This window comes from Odocoileus virginianus, chromosome 2, assembly GCF_023699985.2.
Source record: "Odocoileus virginianus isolate 20LAN1187 ecotype Illinois chromosome 2, Ovbor_1.2, whole genome shotgun sequence".
NCBI lineage: Eukaryota > Metazoa > Chordata > Mammalia > Artiodactyla > Cervidae > Odocoileus > Odocoileus virginianus.
In genome coordinates this window covers 18,245,607-18,271,246 of record NC_069675.1, presented here as the reverse complement: position 1 = coordinate 18,271,246, position 25,640 = coordinate 18,245,607, and the positions used below count along the sequence as shown (strand labels likewise).

Sequence of the window (25,640 nt, the reverse complement as noted above, 5' to 3'; positions counted from 1 at the left end):
GACTCTGCTGCCACTATTGTAGGGAAACGGCTCGTCAAAATGACTTGGATGCCACCAGATGCATGACGGTCAGTCCCTGCTTCCCACCCGATGCCACCCACCAGCACTTCTCCCACCCTTGCTCCAGGCGGCTCCCAGGTCACAGCTCTTGCTGTCTTCCCCTGTGGCAGGGGCTCCTTTGCTGTTTTCTATCCCCGACCTGCCCAGATCCCAAAAGTGGAGGGTTCTTGGGCTCAGTTCCAGACTCCCTTTTCTTCTCTATCTCCACTCACTTCTTGGGTGACCTCGTCCAGTCTCAAGGCTTAAAAACCACCCATCTATGACAACGTTCAAGTTTACAGAAACATTTCCTATCTCTCTCCTGAGCTCTAGATACTCACTGTCTATTCACTGCCTCCACTCAGATGTCCAACAGAGATTTCCAACTAAAAAAATGCCCCAATAAAATTGATTTTACACCAGAGTTGCAACTCCATGTTTTAGTCAAAAACATTATAGTTGTTAATGGAGCCTCTCGTCTTCCTCCCACTCCTCACATCGTGTTCAAATCCGATCGAATCTACCCTTTTACTAGAATCAGAACCTGGCCACTTCTCCCACCTCACATCCACTGCCCTGGTCTCAGCTTCCACTTCTGCAAGTAACATTCCATCGTTGCTCTACTCAAAGCCCTCCAGAGTTTCCATCTTATCTCAACAGAATTCTAAAATTGCTCATGAGATCTCGTATTCTGGTGCATGGCTACTTCTCTGCTTCCTTCTGGTTACCCTCCCTGCTCAAGGAGTCCCATCCGCGCAGCCTCTCTGTTTCTCTCCGAGCATCCATGGCATATTCCCACACACCGGGCTCTCATCCTGGTTATATGCACAGGTTCTCCCCTAATGCATGATTCCTGCCATTCTTCTGGGTCCCTTATAAATGTCATCCAATCTGTGAGGTGTTCCTGGATCATCAAAACATCCTGTCCCCTCTTCTGTCCAGCCCCTTCCTCTCCCACCCTGGACTGGTCTCTCTGTGGCCCGATCCTCATCTTGTGTTCTGTTTACTTGTTTGCTGCCTGTGTCTCCCTAAGAAAACATCAGTTCTGTGTGGATGGGCACTTGCTGGATTCACTGTCTTCCCCAGGCCTCAAGTAGTGCTTACTTGAGTAGGCATGAAATGAATCTTGGTTGAATAAATAAGATCAAGTTTTACTATTTAGATCATTAAAAGCATATTACTAGGAAAACTGGTATGAAACTTGGGAAATAGGTGAAACATATTAGATAAAGCAACTTGGATGGGAAATACATGTTTCTCCTCATACTTCTCATGCAGAACACTTACAGATTCTGTTTCTCCAATGTGCGCACCTTCTGATACATGGAAGCAGCCTTCTGACTCTTGGTCTACATCTTAAACAAGGCCAAGCAGACCAAACCATGAAAAGTACCCAAGGGAGGGATCTGAAAAGGGCTCAGTCTCCTGACCCTTTTAAAGTACCCCCTTCTTTTTAGGGGATAAATGGACATTTTTAGAATTGTCTTGCTTATACGGCACCTAAACAAAAGGCAAACCTGTGCTGTGCTCAATGAAACCCTTGAGATTTAACTGATTGTCCCATTTTACAAGTGCATGGTGTGATGCCCTTCTCAGCTGCTGTGACCTCCAGCCCACTGTGCTGCATGGAGCCAGAGTCTCTAATGCAGCGCTACAAGGAAACACAGAAGCGGGGTGAAGATGCAGGGGCTCTCGCCTCGCTAAGGACTCCCTGGGCTCCTAGAGTGAGCCCTCTCTTCGGTCTGTGTGGTCTGGACTGCCTGCGAGGTCTGCGTATCCAGGGCTTTTGATCTGGAACACTGCCCAGAGGCTGTCTTGACAAGGGCTCAGGCCTTGCGTTGCTGGGATGAGGGGCAGAAAACAAAGGAGCTGTTTTGGCAGGAGACACAGACAGGGAATCCAGAAGGCCTGGGGGAGGATCTGGGCAGCTGAGGGGGGGCTTAGGTTTAAACTGGGAGGTGGATTACTGGGCTGATGTGAATGGTGGGATGTGGAAATAGACGCAGACAAGTGGTCTATCTGCAACAGCCAGCTGGGGGTGTGCTCTGAGGCTCCTGTCCTCGGTGGGAAGAGAGGGAAAGTTCAGGGAGGACAGCCTGGGACAGCCAGAACTGACACACTAAGAGACTGGGCCAGGATCGTGTTCTTTAAAGGCAGTCTTCCATGTTGGTTTTGGTAGATAGTCACCTTAGAAGAGCTGCCAAGTGCATCCCCTACTGTGTCTGATCATGGACCTCTGTCACTAGGCTCAGCCACCACTGCCCGCAAACTGTGCTGCTCGGATACGGCAGATGTCATTAATACCCATGAGGGTATACCCATCAGGCCTGCCACTGACATTTTAGAGAACGCCAATCAGAAGGACCAGAGCAATTTCGGCCTGGAATCAAAATCAGGTGCTCACCTGGAGGTCACAGTCTCTCAAGCTACCCTCCATGTCTGTCTCTGGGCCAAAGGAACTAGTTCCATAGGGTTGGGTCCAGGAGGCTCTGAGTCTGCTCTAGTTTGCTCTTAAAGTCAACATCACAGGATGAAAAGTGGCAGGGTGGCAACTTAAGATACCTGGGCACATGGGGCAGCAGCTGCCTTCCACGTTGATGGGCTCGACGCAGGGCAGCGGCGGGCAGCTGACGGTGGAGCAGAGGGTCTGGCCCTGCAGGCAGTAGCAGTGCGTGCAGCTGTCAATGTCCCAGCGCTCCTCGTCAGCGTAGGCCTTCCCGCTGAAGTGGCACACCACCTTCTTTGGGATTGTGTCCTCTAGGGAAAAAGAGGACAAACGGTGGAGTCACTCCATGTGACAAGCACAATTTTTCAACATAGTTGAGACGTAAATGGGGATAGCACTGCGCAATCATGGCATGCTCTGGGATGCCCAGCATTGGGTGAAAGTTCCGCTTCGCCAGTCCTCTGGCTCAGCAGACTCATCGGAACACTCATCTTGTGGCCTGAACCTGCTCAAGGGCCATCAAGGCTGACACAGGGTGGTAATTATAGCAACCAGCCAGGAAACGTACTCGCTGGCCAAGAGTCACTGGATGGTCACCGCAAAATATATAAACTCAATCACTGTATGGCTATTGAACACGCCACGTGAAAAAATGAAAACACAAATAGGTAGGGAGACGTGTTCAGAAGTTTTGTTCCATGTGTAAAGAGATTAAAAAGTCCAGCTGAGTATCCTTATAGAAACAACTCCCATCTCTAGTTACTCTCTGTAACGAGACGACGCAGGGGAGGGGGAAGGAGTGACGACGGCCTCTCCCAGGGAGCCGGCAGGTTTCCTGTGCTCTCCCACAGGGAACTTGGACTGAGATGACCACTTCCTTCATGTTATAGGAATGCTGAATGCATTTCCCTCTCATCAACCAGGACATATCTACTTCAAAAACAACCTTATTTCAATCTATTATTTCCAGCAAAGTATGGTTTGTGAAAACAATACATTTTTTATAAGTCCGTTTTTGTATATAAGAATTTACACAAAATTGGCTCAGTTGTGTCCAACTGTTTGTGACGCCTCTGTTCATGGGGATTTTCCAGGCAAGAACACTGGATTGGGTTGCCATTCCCTTCTCCAGAGCATCTTCCCAACCCAACTGTTTGCGACGCCTCTGTTCATGGGAACTCTCCAGGCAAGAACACTGGAGTGGGTTGCCATTCCCTTCTCCAGAGCATCTTCCTGACCCAGGGACTGAACCCAGGTCTCCTGCACTACAGGCAGGTTCTTTACCATCTGAGCCACCAGGTTGATGCAAGAATTTACAGTGTAACACATTCTGCTCTTTTTCCTCTATCCTTCCAGGCTGTCCTTATACCCTCCCTCCCCCAACCTTTTCCTGGAAAGTTCCTTTCCCTTTGATTCATCACCTTCTCCTGGTTTATCTGAACTTATAACTAGTGGTCACATTCCCTCCAGAACTCAGAGTGAGGCCCAATGACCGGCAAAGCAGAGGTGGGGTCAATCAATGGAGAGACACAGGGTGGGGGTGGGGCAGCCCCTCCTTGTCACTGGCCAGGCTGATAATGGGACGACTTATACTAACCTGGGGAAATCCTATGCTCAGCTTCTACCAGCACCTCCACTCGCCACTGCGTGCATGCTACGTGCTTCAGTCCTGTCCGACTCTTCGTGACCCTCTGGACTGTAGCCCTCCAGGCTCCTCAGTCCATGGGATTTTCCAGGCAAGAATATTGCAGTGGGTTGCCATATCCTCCTCCAAGGGATCCTCCTGACCCAGGGATCAAACCTGCCTCTTTTACCACTAGCGCCACCTGGGAAGCCCACTCACCACTGGTCACTAGTTAATGAAAAACTATAAAGGCATCCGGAAGGAAAGTTCCTTAGGGAAAAAGTGGGGTGGGGAGCTCAGTTTCTCCCCGGAAGGCACGAAGGAAGGTCTGGCCAGAGCGGTGTTCGCTGCCCAGGCACGAAGGACAGACCTCACAGTGCCTGAGGAGCAAGGAGGGACATTTCTGTGCAGGGTACCAGGCCCACACCCTCTGCAGTCAAGTGTTCCCGGGCGGCTGGAACCACTCTGTGAAGAGTCAGCATGAGGCTTCCCATGGAGCTTTTCCAGAGAAGGATCACAGGCAGAAATATGTCTTTGGAATCCATACTCTCTTCTTACCAATCATATGGGCATATGCCCCTGACGGAAGGCACCAGTAATGTCTCATGACTCTAATATTTTGTGTTGCCAAAGACAGAAGTCTCGGTCCATAATAGAGTGTGATAAGTAATCATGGAAATGAGTCTGTCAAGTATTTAAATGCATAATCTCTCTGCTTCCCAATGCTTTTTCAATATTTCTGTCATTACTGTTGCCTGAGGTTCAGTAAGGGAGACAGTTAAGTTCTATTTGTAAAAATTCCACAGCAATAAGAGAAGAGCCTCTGTATGATTTCAATACCTTTAGACCATGAAATTTTTGCACCTTTGTTTTAATCCCTGAATATGTTCCAGTATCTCCTAGTTTACAGTCTGTGGGAACTTGAATAGAATTTGTATCCTGCTGTTGTGTGAAAAAAAAAAAAAGTTCTAGTTGTAAGCAGAAATTCTTTTTCAATATCTCTTTAAAACTGTATTTCACTGTATCTGGGAATACTCTATAGAAAGGGTTCTGGTGCATGGACCAGTAAGCTTAAAAATTCATTTGGAGGCTTTCATATCAAACTCATCTCAGAAGTTTTTGCTAATCTGAAACCCTTAGAGGAGGTGATTTTATTAAGATACCCAAAATCTACACAGCGAATGGCTGAGCAGAATCACTTAATGAACTTAATTCAAGTAATACACTGACCTCGAGCCAACACTTCATTGAGGACATTAAATCTGCCATCAAATCTAGAGTCTATTATGCAGAGGATTCTTTATGAAAGGAAGCATTTCTTCATAAAGCAATATTACTGATTACATTTTTCCATACACCTTTCAACAGCGCACATGATGGACTAATATCACTGCATAAAATTTGAGTAATGCATTACAGCGCAAGGACCTTGGAGGAGAAAGTTATAATGCTCACCTCATCTCATCTATCACTTTATCTACTTTGTGTTTTTCCTCCTAGAGTTATTTTGCCAGTTCTCTTCTTAGAGAAGAGGTAGAAGACAATGAGAAAGAGCCACAGAAAGGATGAGGAGTCATTTTAATAAAAGAAGTTCATCTCAAGGCCAAGCACTGGTCTGTATTTTAAGATCGAGGCAAAGACACCTATCGCATCTTAAGACATTTAACTAATCAGTGCTAATACAAGTCAGGTTAAAATTATCTATAATATTAAGATATTAAAATAGTAATTGTGTGGTAAACATTATAAGACATTCATTCGTCTTATTCGTTTATTCTACAAACATTTATCATGAATGGGAAAAAAGGCAGGACCTGGAGGACCTGACCCAGAGGACTGAGCAAAAGTGGGGGAGAAAGGCTGTGTTGACTGGGACTCCTCACCAGGTGCCATGCAGCAGCCACTGTTTCGTGAATTCAGCGCGGAGCTGGACAACCCAACTCGGAGGGCGGAGCAACTAACTCTGCTGGGGGAACTGGGAGAGGCTTTGCCCAGCATTTGATGTTCTAGTTTTATTTTGAGAGATGAGTAGAAGATGGAGAGGCTGGAAAGGAAGGCTACCGAAAGCAGACAGTGGTGTGTCCAACAGCCTGCCCCACTGGAAGGGCAGTGGGAGGTGTCAGGGCTGCAGGCAGGATGGCTGGAGATGAAGCTGGGGTCAGATCGTAAAGGGCCATGAAGAACAATGACAGATTTAGATCCTGTAGTGCTGGGAATGGGCCTTAATCAGTTTTGTCTTCAAGAAGAGAACTCTGGAATATGATAGCTGCTGCTGCTGCTGCTAAGTCGCTTCAGTCGTGTCCGACTCTGTGCGACCCCATAGATGGAAGCCCACCAGGCTCCCCCATCCCTGGGATTCTCCAGGCAAGAACACTGGAGTGGGTTGCCATTTCCTTCTCCAATGCATGAAAGTGAAAAGTGAAAGGGAAGTCGCTCAGTCGTGTCCGACTCTTAGCAACCCCATGGACTGTAGCCTACCAGGCTCCTCCATCCATAGGATTTTCCAGGCAAGAGTACTGGAGTGGGTTGCCATTTCCTTCTCCAGGAATATGAAGCCTAAATGGGATTAGGAAGATGGGAATGCTGTTGACAGGGATGTGCTATGGGCCTGAAGTAATGTGGTGATAGAGATGGTGATGTGGTGATGGAGATGGAGAGGCAAGGTGAGGTTTAGAGTGATTTCTGAGAAACAGCAGTCAGGATATGGATGGTGGGGGGACAGAGGCATGAAGGACGACTCTGTTTCCTGAATGGGAGGTGATACAGAAGTAATTGCAATATATGAGTCACTTTCCTGCTTTAAGAAATAAATAGCTGGTGAGCCTGTCAAGGACCTGGTCAAGCCTTGTCAAACCAGACATTCCAGTGGGTCAATCAGTGGTGCAGTGGTTGACCTTCAAACTCTTTGCTTTCCTGTATGAATGCAACCATGAAGCTGCCTCTAGGGCAGAACTGATTTGGGGCTCAACAAGTAAAAGGAGTGCCGACAAAGGTCCGTCTAGTCAAAGTTCTGGTTTTTCCAGTGGTCATGTATGGATGTGAGAGTTGGACCGTGAAGAAAGCTGAGCACCAAAGAATTGATGCTTTGGAACTGTGGTGTTGGAGAAGACTCTTGAGAGTCCTTTGGACTGCAAGGAGATGAAATCAGTCAATCCTAAAGGAAATCAGTCCTGAATTGGAAGGACTAATGCTGAAGCTGAAGCTCCAATATTTTGGCCACCTGATGCAAAGGGCTGACTCATTGGAAAAGACCCTGATGCTGGGAAAGACTGAAGGTAGGAGGAGAAGGTGACAACAGAGAATGAGATGGTTGGATGGCATCACCGACTCAATGAACAAGAGTTTGAACAAGTTCCTGGAGCTGGTGATGGACAGGGAAGCCTGGCGTGCTGCAGTCCATGGGGTTGCAAAGAGTTGGATATGACTAAGTGACTGAACTGACCTGAAGTAAAAGGAGACCCGTTTTAGTCCCCAGTGGTGAAGATGTGGGGTAACAGGCAAAGCTGGCAGTATCCCTCATGTATCTTTGCAAACCTTAAACTTCCTTGACCAAATAATTCTATTTTCAGTCAGCTGTCCCAAAGAAATAATCAGAAAAGACCTCAAACAGGTTGTCTACATAGATGTCCATCACAATGTTATTTATAATAGCAAGAAGTTAGGGGTAAAAAAAACCCTGTGTCAAACAACTTGGGACTACTGAAATGACTCATGGTACAATCATATATGAAACAATACTGTGCAGTTATTAAAATGCATCATGTGTAGTATAAGCTCAATCACATAAAGAGAAAAATTTAGAATTGTCTAGAAAGAAATGAAAATGTTAACAATAAGTAACTGTTAGAACCAAGGGTGAATTTTTCTTTTTTTTTTCTGCAATGAATATGAGTTACTCTTTATAAAGGCAAAAATATTAAATTATCTCAAACAGACATGTCCATGCATTACCCACCTGCCCCCTCATCCCCAATACTGACCGTCCCGCCCTGACACACACATACACACACACACACACTGAAGGAAAGAGCTTAGTCTAAGCCTGGTTCTAAAGAATATGGTCACGCTTTCTGAAGGCTGCTGACCCACTCTGAGGAAATTTCAATGGATTGCAAGAAAAGAAATGAAACCATGGAAGACATGCTAGAGATCAAATGCTGAGCTACAGCATAACTTGGTGTCTCTGTAACTACTCAATCAGTAACTTACTGTATGATATCACTGTCCCAAAGAGTATTCATAAAATGATAAAAGAAGGAGAGAAACTACTCTGGCTGTCTTGGAAGGCAGTAGGTTGAAGGAAGAACTTTGACTATATATTAGATGAAACTAAACTTTCTCATTTGATTTTGTTACAAAAGTAAGTCTTTTTCTAAATTCAAGGAAGATGAAGAGTTCACAGCAGCAATATGATGACAACAATACAATGACAACGAAACAGTGAAAGCCATTAACTGGGAACCGATACACTGAAGCTACAGCAGGCTTCATGCACAGGTGCTAAGGCAGAGCCAGGCTGGTGAAGCCCCGAGAGTTTCAGGGGCCGTAATGAAGCTCTTCCCCTCCAGGGAGGTGGCTGACTACCATGGACCCAATACCCAGTTGCTTCTACCAATTTATCTCTATTCCATTCAAGTTCTCAGCACATTGTCTTGGAAATATCTGACCTTCAACTTCAGTTCATTTTCAACAGAATTAACTTTGACTTGAGATCAGGAAGCTCTCTTATTAGGTTCAAACAACTGGTGTATGCGAGGGGTGATAGAGCTGGGAGGCAGATGCCAGTCAACTGCTGGTGGAAAATGGGAACTGAGAATGCATCTCTCGCTGGGGCTTGCCAGGTGGTGCGGTGGTGAAGAATCCACCTGCCAATGCAGGAGACCCCGGTTCAATCCCTGGGTTGGGAAGATCCCCTAGAGAAGGAAATGGCAACCCACAGCAGTATTTTTGCCTCGAAAGTTCCATGGACAGAGAAGCTGGCGGGTGAGTCCATGGTCAGGAAGAGGAGGACACAACGGAGCCACTGAGCACGCACACGTGGATCCAGAAAAGATCCTGTAGAGGGAGCTGATTGCAGGAACGAGATGTCTCAAGGTTTGCCCACAAGTCTAAAACCTGTGTTTGGGCTTGTGTGCAGAACTCAGCTGGGCCACACAGCAAGATCTAAGATCCATATGCCCAGCCCTCTCACAGCTGACCTCCGTATAGACTGCAAGTCCGAGGGTACAAATGGCAGAGAGGAGAGAGAGGGTGTTGAAAGGGCTGAGGGCCCAGCTCTGGAGAAGAGAACTGCTGGGCATCTGTGGTACCCAGGCGCCGTGCTCCAATGCCTCTCGGGTTCAGCAAGAGGAGGGAATCTAACGTAACCAAGCAGCAGGCTGTGGAGCCTGACTCTACTCCTGCCTCCATCTGACTGCAAAGCAAACCACTTTCTCTGCCCTGCCTACACGCATGCTCAGCCGTGTCCGACTCTGTGACTCCACGGACTATAGCCACCAGGCTCCTCTGATCATGAGGTTTTCCAGGCAAGAAGGCTGGAGTGGGTTGCCATCTCCTCCTCCAGGGGATCTTGCCAGCTCAAGGGTTGAACCCACGTCTCCTGGGTCTTCTGCACTGGCAGGCAGTTTCTTTACCGCTGAGCCATCTGGCAGCTCTGCCTAACAGCTCCCTCTTGTACCCTCCGAGGAACACACAGAGCCCTGTTCCTGTGGTCTTGACTGTGCCTGGGCCTCTCTGGAACAGTGGACAGCTTTTGGGCTCTCCAGCTTGTTCAGGTGGAGGTCAAGCTGAATCCAATGTGCTGACTTGGGGTGAGCCATGGTTAGCAGTGGACAGTTTGCATCAGGGCTGGCCGGCTTGAGGATGCGGACTTCAGTCCAGGGCCAGCCCTGTTTTCTTTTTTCAAAAGAAAAAAGCTCCCCCTGATGCTTGCAGGGGATGGTTTTCTGTGATATCCTCAAATCTGATCAGTTTGAGTTACAAAATCAATGTATTTCATAATAGTACAGTTTCATTTTTCAAACATGCTTTAAAACAAAGCTACATTTAAGATGTGGGTTGGTCTCCACTCTGTGGAATTTTCATGTGAAATAAGGACTCCTGTTTTTGAAAAAGCCTTGACTAATTTTTTCCAGGGTGGCTGCTGTGTGGCCCGGATTAGACTAGATTAGATTTTAGTTAATTAGGATTTTGGTTAATGAGGCTTTATAGAAACATCTTTTCTTTAGACCAAATTTCATCTGAAAAGCCAATGATCTAAACAGAGGCCTGAAAGTATTTTGTGAATTTCAGTTGACTGATGGATCCCGGTGCTATTTTTTTTTTTTTTAATTGAAGTATAACTGATTTACAATGTTGTGTCAATCTCGGCCGTAGAGCAAAGTGACTAACTTTTACATATACATACATTCATTTTTAAAAATATTTTTTTTACATTATGATTTATCCCAGGAGATTGGATTTAATTCCCTGTGTTATACAGTAGGAGCTTATTGTTTATCCATTCTAAACGTAATAGTCTGCATCTACCAACTGCAAATTCTAGTCCCACACCCTCCCAGCCCCTGCCCCCTTGGGAACCACAAGTCTGACCTTCATGTCTGTGAGTGAGCTTCTGTTTCACAGACAGGTCCATCTGTGTCAGAGTTTAGATACTACATAAAAGTAATAGCACGTGGCACTTGTCTTTCTTTGTCTGACTTCATTTAGCATGATAATCTCTAGGTCCCTCCATGTGGCTGCAAATGCCCCTATTTCTCACATGCTCACTTCTTTTCTTGGATGGATCACGTCCTCCCATGGCACCTTTGGGTCAGTTTGAGAAAAGCTCTGTCAAAAAATTTTAGAAACGACTTGATTTACAGGGAGATATGGTGGCTAATTTACCCGATTTGAGGTTATAAATAATCAATAAAGTCACTGTAGTTTTTTGGGGAAAACAACATAGCCTAATTGAAAGTCCACATAAAAGCATTTTAAGTTTTAAGATTGAAGAGGGATATAGAAATAGAGACATGGGACCTATCCAACTAAAAGCATCTGAATGGTTTATATTTGGTTATCGAGTGGGCTGTGCCATTTCATTCTGTTGTATTCATCACTCCAAATAGTTGCTTACGCTGACAGTGACATTAGGTTTATTCTTCCATACCTAATAATAATCATAACCTCCACTTACTGACTACCTACTCTGTCCTGGGCACGGTGCTAACCGAGCTTTTTGGGTTTTGTTCGTTTAGCTGCGCTGCAAGGCCTGTGGGCATCCTAGTTCCCTAATTCCCCAGGAACTGAACCCAGGCCCTCAGCAGTGAGAGTACAGAGTCCTAACTACTGGACCACCAGGGAAATCCCTAACGCAGTATTTTTTATGAGTCAATTTCACATGCTTTCCACAACCCAATGGAACAGGATATATTGGAATTCCACAGAAAACCTAGGCACAGAAAAAATAAGTAACTTGTGCAGAACGCATGGCTAGGAAGTGGCAGGGCCAGAAGAGGAACCACACGCATCTCCATAGCTGCACACCGTCTGCCTGCCGTGTCCCAGTGGGATAACCCTCGGGGGGGGGGGGGGGCGGATGTTCCTGGGCAGGGATCTGGGCCACACAAACAAAAGTGGCTACTGCTCATGACTCTGGAGAATGGGCACTTGCTTCTTGCCCCAACATGTGATGAGGCTGGAGGTCTTTATAACACTTCCTTGATGGCTCAGCGGGTAAAGAATTCACCTGCAATGCAGGAGACACAGGTTGGATATCTAGATTGGGAAATTCCCCTGGAGGAGGAAATACTGGAAATGGCAACCTATTCCAGTATTCTTGTCTGGAAAATCCCATGGACAGAGGAGCCTGGCGGGCTACAGTCCACTGGGTCGCAAAGAGTTGACTGAGCATGCACATATGTCTTTGGCTTCAAAGGTAAGATTACCCTTCAACCGACTATCAGACATCGGCACAGTCCTGACAGGACTGGAGATACAGTGGCTACTAAGGACTCTGGTTCTTCGCAGGATAATTTCTATTTAACACTCCTCTCTCTCTCAAGGAAGAGGATCAGAGAAAAACGTTCCAAGGAAAACGTGAGGTAGGACACTAATATCACAAGGCTCATTTTTTAAACAAACACATTGGGAGCTATATACCCAAGTGGCCCCCTTCTGAAACAGTCACCGTCAAGGGCTACACACACACTGCAGCAGCACCGCCCCTGCCCCATAGGCTTTGGAAGTCTTTCTCTGCAAGGACATCCGGAGTCAAATTTTGAAACAAGGAAGACGGTTACTATTTTACGGCCACTCCTTGGTTGAGGTCAGCTTTGGTATTTGGTTTCCTCAGGTCTGGCCTCTATCTTATCCATCAGATTGGTCTGAAATGACTTTTAGCCTCTATCAGAAAGAAAGGTCCCTCTCTGCTAGAGGATGAAGGGTTATTCTGCATCAGTATCAGCATTGTGAGTCACAGGCTGGGTGTTTAACTCACGGAGCGATCAGACAAACATCTTATATTTTTGGATTCAAACAGAAGCAACATTATCTTGCATTCTGTCTGACTACAATAAAAATATGTGATCTCTTTCAGTGATAGAGTTTGGAAAATAAGGTGTGGATTTTCTTTTTTCCCCTTTTTCTTGATTCTGGTTATATGAAAAGAGAGGAGGAAGAAGTGATGAGATTTTGAAATGTTAACTCCTTTTGAACTGACCTCTTCCATTGCCTGAACCTTGCTATTTCACTTCTTTTTAAGATAAGAAAAAAGGTTTACCAGGCCATTAAAAGTTGGATTTTGCTTCTCCTCTTGAGCCATTTTACTAATTACACCATAAAGCTAATTAACAGCTGGGGAGAAACCTAGATACTAAAACCGTGTCATTTTCCTCCTCTCTACAAGTCCGATTTAGTCTTTCAGGAGTCACTGGTGCAGCGGTTCAGGTGCTGCTCTGAATCTGACCATGATGAAAAGAAAGGATTTTCAGACTCCCTGCTTCCTTTCCTCTGGCAAAGGTTATAAAAACTAAAATCTGCTAGAAACTGTATGACAGTTGGACTTCTCCATTTCTGCCAGGAGATAACTTTCCTACATAGATGGTTCAGGTTCTAAATCTGGTTGTGGTAGGTCATGAAGTCAGAGTCTCAGTGTGGGAGTAACTTCCTGGGAGGAAGCTGGGCGGCTTTAGAAATGGCATCAGTTCTTTCAAATCTCCAGTGTACTATTTAGAGACCTGAAAAGTAATTTACTCTGGGATCCTAGTGGCCAAGAAGCTAAATGCAGCTCTCATTCCTGGAGCAAGTCCCATTGCAGAACAACCCAGCCCAGTTGAGGAGTGGGTGCTCGTTCTCCCCACGCCTCACTGTGGAGGGCACCATTCTAGACGCCGGGGATGGGGACACAGCGGTGCACAGGGTGGGGAGGCGGGGAGAGGGGTGTTTCTACCCTCCGGGAGATTCCTGGATCCAAAGGATCTTAGCAGCTTTGTGTGATTTCAGGTCCAAACAGACGTGCCAAATGACTTACAAAAACCTGCGGACTCCAGGCCCTGCTAATAATAATATACTTCAAATTGGGTTTCTTAAGATTAAGGTTCAGGGAATTTAAAGGAAACTTTAGTGCAATCATTTAGGCAGGTGGAGAAAGGTACCAGTTACACTATGGGTAACGTAAGACTTAGAAGTGAGAGTGGAAAAGTCAGCAAGTATTTCCATTGACATGGCTGAGTTAGGGAAGTACAGAGGAGGTGGTTTTTAAACTGTTGGCTAACTTTCACAAAGCACTGAGAACCTACTAGTACCTTATATTTTACTTTCTCTTAACTGACAGGACACTGTGATCCCTGCCCTGTGATATACTCTGCATTTTTATATCCCAAGCTGGGCACACTCTACGAGGGAAAATCAATGGAATGCGGGTGCCTCCTGTTGGAGAAACTAGCTTTCCTTTTTTTTCTTTTACATAAAGTGGAGATAAACAGAAATCATAATGAAAGAGGAATCTGAGCAAATGAGCAGGTCACTATGAAATGGAGAGATTTGTAGGCACAGAAGATGAAGACTGGTTTTGAACATGCTGGTCTGCTAGACCTCCAAAGACTGACAAAGAACACAAAAGCAGAACTCTTTGAAGTCTTACTAAAAGCAGGTGCAAGTAGCCTAGACAATTTCAGTGAGGAGATCTAACACAGTTATTCCATCAGCAAATGATAAAGTTTTTGGCTAAAAATGCAAAAATAAAACTGACTGGTTAATCTCAAAAACTGAGTATTTTAGCTTACAACTTTTAGCTTCTAACAAAATACTTGCTCTTAATTCACTTACATAGAAAGAAAAAGCTGAGACAAGTGGTCACAGCCATGTAGGTGGACTCTCACCTCCATATAACTGTTTTTTTTTTTTTTGGTGGGGGGGAGCAGAGAAGGGTTACGGCAAGGAGAATGGTGGCTTGCGCTCAAAGCTCCCGATCTCTATAATGTCTTCACTGCTGAAAAGACAGATCTGCTCCTGGTTTTAAGACTTTCCCTGAAAGGCCCATTTCTGCTTTTATTCTATTTCTTGGGATGGGAGTCCAGGTCTCTTTATAAAGGCCAAAAGAGTCTTTCAGGTTTCTTCAACATATTGGAAAGAATAGGTGCTGACATAGGGTTCCAAGTTAACAGAGAAATTATAAACTTTCCTGGGTTCCACCAAGAGGAAATCCTACCAAACTGATAAATGCAGCGATCTCCGATTCCTGCTGCATGCAAAGAGGAGGGACTTTCTCAGCGATAGAACTTATTCATCCTTGTATAAGCATGTTAAGGGTTGATTAAACACTTCCGGGATCGAAGTTCAAGGAAACATTCTATTTCGAACTTTAAACAGTATAAAGATCTACTCTTCTCTAGTTTAAGAAAACTCTGAAGTAGAAGTCAGTGGGCTTCCCAGGGTGGCCAGTTTCTGCACCAGAGGAGTTTCTGTACTTACAGGAGGTGCTTCATCCCATTAGAGCCCGAGCTCGGTCAGTCTGCAGACTAACTTCAGACTAATTGATTGCATTTTGTCACTGAAATGTAATCCTGCTAAAGGGGGTCCTCCCCCCTCATTAGAAGGTGCACAATCAGGGCTGGCCCCTGGGCAAAAATCAGAGGCAAAAGGCACCTGCTAATACTCCGTAAGCACCGGTGCCAGTCTCCCTTCTGTGCAACAGACGTCTTTAAAATAAGAACACAGAGCAGAAGCTCAGATAAAGACAGGCCACTCAGAAGTTTCCCCCAAGTTAACCAGAACAACTTGAAGTTCTGGTTACACAGCCAGGGGCCTGGAAAGGATACAGAAGTGAAAGGGGAAAGCTACCTATGGGATAAGTAAGATGAGATGCTTCCTAGGGTGGAGGGTGCGATCTAAACAAACTGAAATCAAACCCTGTTTATTTTTGTCAGGACAACTTTAGACCAGTTCCAAAGTTAGTATAGTGCATGACAACCGAATGTTGTCCGTCTTACACCCTCCAAACAATACACAGAAAAGCATTCTGCTTTCCTTTTGCTCAAATCACTTGGCACTCTCTGTGACCATGGGGTTGCAGAGCAGTGGGCCCGGGGAGCTAGAGCTCCGAAGAACATGCAGGAAGCACTCAGGTGCCTCCCCTGATAGTAAACACCACATCCTCTGCTTCGAGGAATCACAGCGGACCCTTACAAGGAGCCCACAGACTCCTCAGATGGGACTAGCCTCTCAACACAAACAGAAAAATAAAGGAGCTCCCTCTCTCTTCTGTGTGATGTCCAGAGGCATGGAAGGAAAGTGAAGCTCTGAGGCCTGGGGGCCAGGCACTGCTACCACCCAGCTGCAAAACAAACCTGCAGATAGCACGCGGCTTCCACTGGGGTCATGATAAGGTGACTGAGGGCATCATGGGCTATTTATTTGAGCTAGAAGTGTGCAGGATGAAGTATATCACCAAAGTGTTTTCTCAGATAGTTGCATCCTTCAAACATTCTTCACTGGGATGCGATATCCAGTTTCTCTTGCAGAAAGGTGGGTGCTGTACATAAAGTGAGATATGAGGAGTCCATGTGGCGTCTGTCACCTAGGTCAGGTGCAACATGTGTGCAAAGAGCTGTAACTCTGAGCCAGTATATATGCATATCCTATTGACCATCCTAGGGCTCCCCTGGTGGCTCAGAGGGTGAAGCGTCTGCCTGCAACGTGGAAGACCTGGGTTTGATCCCTGGGTTGGGAAGATCCCCTGGAGAAGGAAATGGCAACACTCCAGTATTCTTGTCTGGAGAATCCCATGGACAGAGAAGTCTGGTAGTCTACAGTCCATGGGGTTGCAAAGAGTTGGACACGACTGAGCGACTTCACTCACTCACTCACTCATTTACCATTTTAAGGAGCTTTCACATACTGGGCTTCCCTGGTGACTCAAGTGGTAAAGAATCTGCCTGCAATGCAGAAGATCTGAGTTTGATCCCTGGGTCGGGAAGATCCCCTAGGGAAGGGAATGGCTAACCACTCCAGTATTCTTGCCTGGAGAATTCCATGGACAGAGGAGCCTGGCAGGCTACAGTCCATGGGGTCACAAAGAGATGGACATGACTGAGCAACAAACAGACTTCACATATGTATGGACTTTTCATAAATATGGTGGCTCAGACAATAAAGAATCTGCCTGCAGTGCAGGAGACCCAGGTTCGATACTTGGATGGGGAAGATTCCCTGGGAAGGGAACGGCTTACCCACACCATTATTCTTGCCTGGAAAATCCCACGGACAGAGGAGCCTGATGGGCTACAGTCCATGGGGTCGGAAAGAAGTCAGACACGATGGAGTGACTAAGCATGCGTGTGCATATGTATGTCACTTAATTTTCACAGAACTTTAGTGAAGTACAGAACAATATTATTCTCATCTTACAGATAAGAAAACTGAGCTACAGTTATGTCTTATCACCAGGACCTACAGGTAGAATGTGCCAGAGATCGGGTCATAACAACTTGGCTCTAAAGTACATTCTCTTCCCAACACACAGAAGTTTTTAATTTTTGGAAAACATATTGGAGAAATAGCTGTGAAAAGTGTTCCAATGAAGACACTAGTATTATAACATGATGGCTTAAAAATGCACAACATTTAGTCCTATGGATTGTATATCTTAGGGATGCTGTATTAACTATTTCCTGTTCGATTCTTGGGCTGAGTTAAATATACAATAATCAACAGATGTTCCAAAGAGATAGTATTTATATTCATCTCTAAGAAAAGATACCTAAACAAATAAATGTAAATCTAGGCAAAAACAAATGTAGTATGATAGATTGATATAAAGCGTAGTCTTTTTACCAAGTTGTAAGTCTTGGTAAGTCTCCTAACCAAGGAGAAATATTATTAATCATTTGCTAGTTAAAGATCACTGTGGAGAGGAAATATAATGACACCAGTACAATTGAGTGCCAAAACAGCTGGACTCCACTTGAAAGCTCCAACTCAAATGTTAATATAAGACATATAAAAACATAAAAGTAGCTAATCTCTAAACAGACAGATATTTTGATACAACCCACAAGAAAAGCACTTTTTCATGTACCATCTATACTAGAACTCATTTTCACAGATCCTTAAAGATATGAGATACTTGAAGACACTTAAAAGATACTGATGACTTGAAGACATGTAATCAGAGTATAATTTTGTTCACATCAAATTATGAAATATATGTGTGTGTGTAGACAAACACACCAAAGAAATATGACTATCCTCCCAAAACAACTAAGCCTTTGACAAAAACTTAAATGAGAAAGATGCAGTGACTCAGGGATTTCCAGCCAACAAACTTGGCTCTAAATATCTAACCTCAGATATTTTATAAAATAACATACAGCCACAAATAAATAAAAATGCTTGCCAAATGCTAAGTTTCAAGACAATTCAGCAAGTCACATACATACGGACGAGTTCCATTCCGAGAGCACATCTGTAAGTCTAATTTGTTCATAAGTCCAACAAAGTTAGCTTAGGTACCCAACTAACACAATCAGCTAAATAGCCTTCTATATGCAATGCAGGAGACACAGGAGACTTGGGTTTGATCCCTGGGTCAAGAAGATTCTCTGAAGAAGGAAATGGCAACCCACTTCATTATTCTTGCCTGGGAAATCCCTTGGACAAAGGAGTCTTGTGGGTTACAGTCCATGCAGTGGCATAAGAGCCAGACACAACTGAGCAACTAAGCATGCATATAGTACTATACCGTAATGGGTCTATAATACTTCTTACACAAATAACACATAAAAAACAGACACGAAGAAACAGAGAAAACATTTTTAACCTTATAGGACACTACCTTGGCAAGTACAATACAATGCCAGATACATCACTGCTGCTTTTATGCTTGTTTTTGGACATCTCGGGCTTGAAATAAAGACACTGTACTACGGTACTCTATACAGTCCTAGGCAGTGAGGTACACAAGAACACAACCACTCGCAGCGGATCCATGAATGTGACAACGTATGCCAGACATGCAAACTAACTGATGTGACCGGACATGTGAGCGCATGTTTTCATCTTCGAAAGTTTGCAGCTTAAAGGTTCATATGCTGGGGACTTACTGCATTCTATGCACTGAGTCATACTTATGACTTGGCCAACACCAGAGTTGCTTACTCAGCTCCTCATCTGGTGGGGGGTCGGGGTGGGGGGACACCTGAACATCTGAATTTCCAAAGTCATCAGGGATGATGCAGCAGTGATATGGGCTTGAAGACCCCAAACATTAAATGAAGAGCCATCTTTATGATCAATGTAGTGCCCTTTCTTTATAAAATTTTATAATATTACAGATATCTATAGTAATAGATACTATCAGTTTTATAATGTTTTATATTACATAATGTAAAGATAATAGTTGTGAATATAACATTCGGGAATGACTGCGCTCCTGGACATGGCGCAGATCTGCTGGGTTGCTGAGAGAAGATGCTAGCTTGGCCCTTGGCAGAAGCATCACCGACAGAGACATCAGAGCAACGGTGATGTGTCAGGACGAGCGTCCCCTCAGGCACAGGAAGTGCTGCTGGTACCACCTGCTGCCCTTTAGCAGTGATGGGATAAAGGTATCACCGAAGCACTGAAATAATTTTTTTCTTTAGGAAGGTTCCAAAAAGGCATGTAGCATGTAGTCACTGATAAGGCCCCAGATGCTACCTTGCAAGTCTGACATGGAGAAGGCATCTGCTGTTTCTAAGGAACCATGTGTCAAATCTGCCATCACACATTAAAATTCCTACCAGGCCTTTTATCCCCACCTGAGCTACATCCAAGTCATCTCTTGATTGTCATTCTCCTTTCTTTAAGCCATCATGACAGTCAAAAAGCCTATGAGAATAAAATCTAAGTTTGTATGTATTTGTGTAGGAAGCTGGAATAGAAAAAATTCAAGAATCTGAAGATGTTCCATTAAAATGATTGGGTAATTACTACTTAGCTTCTTTCCAGTACAAAGATGAATTCCTTAATGATGGGTATTATAAGTAATTAGACAAAGCTGTTCACTTTTCAAAATTAATCATCAATCCTATTAATTATGTCTGTATTACACATTCTATTAAATTAGCACACATAATATGAGGCCTTCACACATTAGAGAGAAGCATTATCATTGCACTTTAGTGACTTGATAATTTATCTGCAAGGAACACCAAACATTTGTAATAATACTATGTTTAGCAGGATCATCCTTTTCAATTCTCTTGTGATAAGAGAAAAGATGGCTTTACAAGATGAAAGCAAGAACACTTTTCTTCAGAGTTTTTTTTTTTTTCTTCTTCAGAGGTTTTATCACTAAAAAAAGAAGTCAGATTAAAGGCAGGTATCTGGGTTTTAGAAATCTATATTTGATTGATTTGGAAGAAAATGCACCCAGGGAGGAGATCTCTGCAGTCATGGTGAGGTCAATGCTGCAGGCTTGGCGGAGGTACACGTGACCCTGGGAGCAGACTGCCCGGGTTAACGAGGAGCTGGGTTCACACTGAGAAAGCCTAGCACGGAGACAGTGAAAGCACCGGTCCTTGGAGCCTGCTGAGATGCCACTGGGAGCTTTGAGACATGCAGAATGTCCCACTTCTCCCCTGTGCTCGATGACGCGGATGGGGAAGCAGACCTCACCAGTGGGGCAGAGCTGACATCTGCCCGCAGGCAAGCTACTGCTGCCCGGGCCTGGTGCCCTTACGGAGCGACCACGCTGATGGGAAGCTGACAAGAGAAGAAGTCTGGAGAGGAGAAGAGAGCAAACTGGAGGGTCAGAAAATCCTCACATCACAGTCATGGACTGAATCTGACTTCATATGCTTGAACATTAGCTGGGAGAAACAATGAAGCCCAATCTGAAAGGCTAATTGCAGGAAAGTATGATGCATATAGTGAAGAAGGCAATAGTACCCCACTCCAGTACTCCTGCCTGGAAAATCCCATGGATGGAGGAGCCTGGAAGGCTGTGGTCCATAGCTGAGGGTCGGCACGACTGAGCGACTTCACTTTCACTTTTCACTTTCATGCACTGGAGAAGGCAATGGCAACCCACTCCAGTGTTCCTGCCTGGAGAATCCCAGGGACGGGGGAGCCTGGTGGGCTGCCGTCTATGGGGTCACACAGAGTCAGACACGACTGAAGTGACTTAGCAGCAGCAGCAGCAGGATGCATACAGAGGCGCCTAATGACTATTTCAGGGCTTCCCAGGTGCCTCAGTGGTAAAGAATCTGCTTGGATTAACAAGCAGGAGAACTGGGTTCCATCCCTGGGTTGGACAAATAGAAAATGGTAACCCACTCCAGCATTCTTGCCTGTTGGAATCCCATGGACAGAGGAGCCTGGCGGGCTACAGTCCATAGGGTCGCAGAGAGTTGGACACGACTCGGCAACTAAATGATAACAACAATGACTATTTCAGAAATAAAACAGGTATGAAGCAATTAAGGTGAATGTGAGGATAACAGCACACAGTATTACTCATCAACTGCTAAAGATCCCCAGTACGTTCAGCAGAAGAGACGTCATAGGTTTATATAATACAGTTATACCTGCATCAATGTGGCCAGGGCAGTGGGGGGTGGGGAGGGGGGGTGGGGATTGTTGTAACAGAATCAAAATTTCTACTCTGTCATTATGAGTTCCTGTGAACCAAAATTTAGTGAAAGTGAAATCTAATTTGAAATCAAAATCACAAATTGAGGCCAAACTGGTATTTTCCTCCCCACACTAAAGAAGAATGTACAGTCGAGATGCAGGAATTGGAATAGGAAAATATGAAAGCAAAAGCAAAAAAAAAAAAAAAAAAAAAGACAACAGAATACTACGATATGCAGGTTTCTTTCCATAAGTATCAATTTGTTAAACTGGTTTTGTGAGACAGTAAAGTGGTTTACTATTATCACATGGAAACATTAATTAGTTGAGCAACTTACTAATCACATATTCACCAATTAAGTGGCAAAACACAACAGGAACTTTTTTATCTTAAAAAAAAAAAAAATCAGAGAGTTTCAACACATGAGAAATTCACAGCTGGGTTTTTCCTCTGAAGGCTATAGAATTCTCAGGTTTCCTGGGCCCTGGTTTCCAACTGTGATCCAAGTACTCCTGGTTGATTTATAAATTGTCTCCTTTAGGACAGTAGTTTTGGTACTTCAATATGCTGGTCCTGGCTGTACATTTCTGCCCCCTCTATCAATGCCCTGGTCTGAAATAGTGACCTGGTTACATTTTTCATTCAGATCTCATCAAAGGCTATGCCATTTTTAACAAGATGAATGCCAGTCAACTCTCTGAGAAGATATATAGCAGTAGCTGGATGGATGCCTTGATACATTTTTGGCTTCGCTTATAAGCTACAAAGCTTACAGGTATTACAGCAGATCTAACGTCCCTGTCACTAAGAGGTGGGCAGCCACAGGTCCCCACTGGCTTGGGACGCCCCTGGTCTAGAGCCATGGTCCCACCAAAATTATAAACAGTCCCCACTTCACTCACAAAAGCACAGTTTAAAGAATAAATTGGATAGACAGTCACTCTATGAAAAGAAGAGAATCCATTTTCACACATAATTTTTAATATTCCCTAACCATGACACTGAGAAAATAAAGCTCTGTAAAATTCCTGAGACCAGAAACCGTGTTTTAAAATCTTTCTATCTCTTGTATACTAATGTGCAGAATAAGTGTTCAGAGGGAGTGACCCCAGAGAGTGGCCAAAGGAGCCATCCTGAGAAGCTTGAGTGGTGGCCAATGGGCACCTGAGCGCCATTTACTGATTCATCTACACGGGCTGCTACGAAGTCCTGTGGCCAGAGGATTTTTCCTCCTCCTCATGCATTTACTCCAAATATATGCACTGACTTGCATTTAGAAAGCATGCACATATCTTCAACAATAAATGCATGATGCCTGCCATTAATGCAGCTTGCCTAATTTTTCACCTGCTAACTCTGATTATAGGTTCACAACTGGACTGAGATATGTCATTGTCTTTCACTTGACTTTATGAGTTTTACTTGAGACAGAAGCAATCAGAGAGAGTGAGAGCCTTGGGAGTAGGGACTGTGCTTGTGTTAGAGCTGCCAGCTGTCTGAGCCTCACCTTCTGGACTCCAGAACAGCATCTGACTTGTGTGCATAGGCCTAGTTTTGGTATAGCTGACAGGGGCTAATATACATATGTCCTCTGATGGTAAGACGCATCCCCGTGGGTCACATGAAGGAGAGGGTTCTGTCAGTGACACAGGCCTCCCTCTGCGTCCTTATGCCCTCAACATGGACAACCACACGGTCTAAACAGAATCAATTAAGTGTTAGCGGACAGAGGAAGAACGGGGAGATTAAATCAGTATCTGGTATCTGGCGGATCTCAAGGCAGTGGCAAGCTTCAAGCCCTAAGTGTACTCTGATACGAGACATGGTTGTTCTGTGTGGACAAAAGACCACAGTCAATAACAGGGTGAAGGAAGAGTGTTCTGACTCCAATACTGAAAATGCCCAAATGCTAAAGGAGCCCAGTAGAACCTGATGGCATTATAACATTATGATATCCTCAGAAAGCATTTCTGTACTCTCAACATGTTTTACCTTGGGAATACACCTTTCACATCTTTGCTCCTCCTGTTGTGACCTACACTGGGTCTGTGTGGTATGTCAACCAGAAAAATGGATTTCAAAATTACTAACTGATCTAGGCATATAGCTGTCAATAGAGAATTAGTGGTCGCTGGGCAAGAGAAAGGATTTTTTTTCTTGGTCTTACCTATGCAGTAGGGACAACACTGGCCTTTTCTCAACACAGGTCTTTCACAGGATACAGAAGGGCAAGACTCAGAGTAACAGCTAATGACGCTATCCATGCACACACAGCTGGTACACACGTCGGGTTTCCAGGACTCAGCTGCCAGGAATATATCCCCTTCATCGTTTTTGCAGTAACTAGGCACACTGTCATTGTGGGATGAGGAAGGCTGGAGAGGTTCATCTGCAAAAGAGAACAGAAGGTCAGCAGGGGAAAGAAGACTCTGCAGGGTACCCACCGTGCAATACAGCGAGCTTCACTCTGCCCCACACAAAGTGTGCTTGCTCACTAACCTTCCAGCCTTGAATATGAGCCTGTGGCCTGTAGCTGTAATATCCTTCTCATATCTGTAAAAGAGAGCCCTTGCTATCACTAAGATACTAAATTAATGTGGTCAAATCTGGCTCCAAGCTTCCCATAATGCATGGAAAAGAAACCTCTACTTGTTTAAAAACTGAGCTGGGTTTTCTCCTATTTGCAGCCCCATGCAGTCCTAGCCAACCAACACCCAAACAGACTTCTAAACTGCATGTGACACTTCAATGTTCAGGCATTCACATTAATGGCTAAAAGGTGATGGGGAATGTAGAAAACTAGCTGCAAGTCTTGTATGTTTTTCCTACAGACAGACAGACCAGAGGGTCTTGAGATCTTGCGACAACTTAACAGAAAAGAACGTTGCCAGAAAACCCCGGATATCTCTCTGGGTCTTGGCATTCACTGAAGTGACTTGAAAACTGTTAACTCAAGCAGAAAGCTGAGGGGATATAACAAAGCAAAGTACAAGTGGGTGAGGTTCCTGGTTGAGCAACGTCACCGACAAGAGAGCTCTTCTAACCACGTCTGCACTTGAGCGTCTAGAAAGTGCAGGATGGTCCCACCCAGCAATTCTTGAAGAGAATCCCATTTTCTCAATGGACACAGGGACAGAAGTATCATCTGTTCTTCTCAGAATCAACTTCATGAAGTCTGCTCTTTAATAAACATGTAGTTATCACAGTCCTGCAGAAGCGCTCAGTGTTCTACTTTCTGTTCCCCTCATGAATACATCCCCCAGCACAAGTTTGGCTGGACAAGGAGAGTGTCTATGAGAAGTGGGGTAGCTGCTTTGTTTTGGGCTGAGAGACCAAATTGTGTAACTGTATCTCCTACTGCCAGTCCTGAAGGCAGCGACAGAAAAAGAACAGCCACTGGTTTCCACTGCTCCAAAAGTGCTCCAGGCTCAGTTTCAGGAAAATTGGATCACATGCATGTGAGTTAAAGATGGGAAGACGGGACTGCTTTCTCAGGGACCTTTTCTGGGTCATCCATGTTGAGGGCTAAGTTCTTTTTAAGAGACTGACTGACGTTAACTTTTGATGTGGCTGGCAATCAGGGCAACTCACACTAGTCTACATGAGGTTCTGCAAACTGGCATGAGGTTTCTGCGGGTTATGACAGCTTAGTTCTTGCAAGCAACACCCAACCTGGCGTCTGAAAACTCAGAAGAGGAAGCAGCGATGAAATCATGAACTAGCAGCTGAAACGAACATCTCACAGTCTGGAGGGGACCTCAGGGGACACAGGAGTGGGCCAGCAGAGTTGGAGTGAGAGCTGCAGCTGAGATGCAGCGTCTGCCCCAAGGGCCGCAGACTAACTGAACCCTGATGAAGGTGTGATCTGGTATCTTGCCCACTGTATCTTCCTTCGTTGGGCCTCTTTCCATTTTTAGAAAGAAAGGAGAACCCCTCTTTATACCTCTGATTCCAAATATTAACAAGTTACTGACTAGAGACACATAAGTATGTTTTCTGTGACCCAAACATTATTGACTAGAGATGTTTCAATGTTCACTTACATAACAAATTGCTGGTCATAGGCATTAGTTTCTACAAAAATCCCCTGGTCAATAGTGTGTTAACTAACTTATTCTGTTTTTTTTTTTTTTTTTTTTACTAGTTCTTTCACTGGCGTTCATTCATTCTTTTTATTTCTATTCCAGCCCCCTCTTCTGTCCTATGCTTCTCTTCAACTTTAAAATATAAAAAATGAATGAGAATTTTAAAACTGTGGAAAAGAAAGAAGCACTCTTCTATTTTCTCTCTTTATCTTCACCTACAGGGATGCTCAATCCTTCTTCATGAGTCCACTTCTAGACCTTGTTCTAAACCAGGCCAGATGAGAGTGTAAGTTAAGGACAAAGGGACTGACAAAGCATCCGAGGAACACAATCACTACAAGGGACACAATT

At 44.7% G+C, this 25,640-nt stretch overlaps 1 protein-coding gene across 2 annotated transcripts in view; it reads right to left on the bottom strand.

The window, feature by feature from the left end:
• Positions 1 to 25,640, bottom strand: part of CRIM1 (cysteine rich transmembrane BMP regulator 1) — a 205,040-nt gene that overhangs the window by 10,926 nt on the left and 168,474 nt on the right. For both annotated transcript variants that reach the window (XM_020910060.2, XM_070476803.1), the window contains 2 exons: positions 23,372 to 23,593; positions 2,602 to 2,796 (listed from right to left, as the gene is read on the bottom strand). In XM_020910060.2, coding sequence (XP_020765719.2) covers positions 2,602 to 2,796; positions 23,372 to 23,593 — 417 coding nt within the window. The remainder of the gene's footprint in view (positions 1 to 2,601; positions 2,797 to 23,371; positions 23,594 to 25,640) is intronic.